The sequence below is a fragment of the Cariama cristata genome, unplaced genomic scaffold, assembly GCF_000690535.1.
Source record: "Cariama cristata isolate BGI_N322 unplaced genomic scaffold, ASM69053v1 scaffold22323, whole genome shotgun sequence".
Classification (NCBI taxonomy): Eukaryota; Metazoa; Chordata; class Aves; order Cariamiformes; family Cariamidae; genus Cariama; species Cariama cristata.
Genome location: NW_009610477.1, coordinates 50,775 through 53,663, shown reverse-complemented (window position 1 = coordinate 53,663; position 2,889 = coordinate 50,775). Strand labels below are relative to the sequence as shown.

At 36.7% G+C, this 2,889-nt stretch overlaps 1 protein-coding gene across 1 annotated transcript in view; it reads left to right on the top strand.

Moving 5' to 3' along the window:
• Positions 1-2,889, top strand: part of SH3TC1 (SH3 domain and tetratricopeptide repeats 1) — a 26,962-nt gene that overhangs the window by 6,463 nt on the left and 17,610 nt on the right. Inside the window, exon 4 of the mRNA XM_009697904.1 lies at positions 1,212-1,317. Within this exon, the coding sequence (XP_009696206.1) occupies positions 1,212-1,317 (106 nt within the window). The remainder of the gene's footprint in view (positions 1-1,211; positions 1,318-2,889) is intronic.

Here is a 2,889-nt window from a genome sequence, read left to right as displayed (position 1 = left end):
GAGTTAGAATAAGTTTCTTGATGACTCCTTAAATTGTTTTAAGATTAATTTCAATTTTTATGTGACAAGAGCAAGGGTGCAGTACTGGGAAATGATACAGTAGCATTATACCTGTTAGCTTTGCATCTGATTTATTCTCTGAGATACTGGTTCAGATACTTGTCTCATAAATTGCCACAGTTCTTTGTATTTCCCTGAAAGACAGTAGCCAGCACCATTGGAGAGCCCTGTTTTTAAGCTACTAACTAAAGTGCAACCAGACTGTATATTACGGCTCTTTGGTTAGAATCCATCAAAATGTATATATATTTTTTCAGTTATTTGAAGGTTTATGCAGTTCTCCCTTTTAGCATTTCTGAAATTCCTTATAAAATCCATCATTATCACTTACAATGATCATTGCTGTTCTTTGTTAAATGCTCAATTTAATGCCACTCTACCACACGAACCAGTACAAATGAGGAGAAAAGGATCTTACTGCATCTTTAAAAAATGATACTCTAGTATATTTAATTATCTTAACCATAGAAAGAGTGAACTAGGGAATGACTATTGAGTGTCTCCTCTGGAACAAGACTGAAGCTACAAGGTAGAGGTTCAAAGATGCATAGAAGGAGATGCATTTTCAAATGCGTACAGAGCTCTGAGGCTAACCTACAGTAGGATGTTGTGGATCCTAAAAATTTACAGTGTTTCAAATGACCTAGAGAAATTTTAAGTCAAAAACCCCAAACCAACAGACAAAAAGAAACCTTCCACTATTTAATATCAATGTCTGTGCATATGCCAAAGGCATTTCCCAAGCTGTAAATTCCTATGTACTAGGAGGGTATTCTTGGAAATTACCACTAGATGCTTGCCTGGCTTTCACACTCTAATTAGAGAATACTGGCCACTATACATAGATGTGTCTGAACCAGAGAGGCCTTGAGTCTCGCTTGGTGTGGTCAGTCCTGAGGTCTTAATTCCTCTGAAATTAAACTCACTGGAACTGTTAGTACAATTGGTAAGAAAAAGTCAGATTAGAACTGGGCTCACTGTATTTTGTAGGTATGTGTTAAAGAACAGATATCACATACAGATAAAATCCTGGATGACTCTTTTTATCCTTAATACATAGCATTTTAGCACAAGAGTTACCTAGTGAGAAATTGTGCTTGAGTCTAGTATACTTGTAATTAAAATACTGGTTTTGATTTTTGTCTTTTTAGGAGCTCTCTGCCAGACTGGTGTCTATTCATAGTGATCAAGATCTAATAGTGGTGACATTTAAAACTTTTGAAGAAATATGGAAGTTTCTAACCTACCACTCACTGGGTAAAGCTGTTTCACCATACAACAGTTCAATATGCTTTTTTTTGTTCCTCTGCACACAATTTCTGATTGACTGGGAACTCGATGAATGGGATTTTGAGATACTTTGTATTAACACCTAACAGCAGTAAGTAATGTTCCTGAACTGGGTACTAGTGATAGGGCTGGAGAGACCCTCCAAACTCCATGAGAACCTGACTTTGTCCCAAAGCAGGTAATGGTTATCATTCCTGGCAGATGTCTTGTCTAAGTTAGATACTCCAGAATCAGATCATATCTTCTTTCTAAGCAGTCTACTCCAATCCAGGTGGCTTTGTCCTGAAGTCTAACCTGTGCTGCAATTTAAATGCTTTTACAGCTTTTTCTGCTCACTGTAGACATGTTGAGGGTAATCCTCTTTCTTTGCACCATGCTAATACTTATTTGGAGATTTCTAACCTGCAGTTCCACTCAGTGTTTTTTTCAATAGGAAAATCAACCCTAATTCCTATAATCCTTCTTCATAGAGTGTATTTTCTAGACCTCTGATCATGCTTCGCACTGGACTCTTCTCGTTGTTCCACATCTTTTCTAAATAGTAATGAGCAAACTGGACAGAGTTTGGTAAGGCTTCAGAAGAAATATCAAGTAAAAGAAAGATTGCTTCAGTTTCACTTCTAAATCTCAGCATGCCTTTTGTAACAATATGATGCCATTGACCTGAGTTCCATTTTTAATATCCTATAAGTTCACAGGTCTTTTCTGAAGAATAGCATTTGAATCAGATCTTTGTCTCCATTTTGTTCATTGATTTTTATTAATTTTTTTTTCTTCTGTGCATGGAGAGCTTGTGTGCATTACTATTGAATTTGTCTGTTTCCATGAGACCAATTAAAAATAATTAGTTTTATTTTTAATTTCATGTTTGCTATTTATTAGCCATTTTGTATTTTAAAATGCTCCTTAGAGAACTAGAGGAAAAAAAAACCTGTTTCAATCCAGTTCTGCAGAGAAAGCACAAGAAGATGAAGTTTCTTCTTAGGCAAGGCTGTGGCTAACAGGGAATTGATTCAGCATCTTCCAAATAGCAGAGTAGCACTGTAATCACTAATCTGCCCACCTTTCCTCTTCATCATAACTTTTTGCACAAAGGATTTGCTAATGTATTAATGATGGCCCTTTAAGTAATAATCTACTATCTATACCATGCTGATTATGATACACCAATACAGATCTCCCTGTAAATATCATATAGCTTTGAAAGCCCTAAGTCCTAATGTAAGGAGTCCCAGTTTCCAAGATCAAGCACCACCTTCTGAATTACATGACTCTGATATGAGCATCATCTCTGTCCCAAAGGCATTCCAGGAATCTGATACCCAGGCACAGTATCTGCATAAATTTGCATGCCTGAATCAGGCAACAGAAATATATAAAGAGATTATTTTTTGAGATCATTTCTAGACAGCTGTTATTAACTGGTGCTAAGCACCTGTTGCTCAAACCTTGCTAGTGATTACCTCTTTCAGACTCCAAACCTTTCAAATGCAGCTAAACTATGGGGAACCCTCATAAGGGGAGGACATGGTCTGCTTT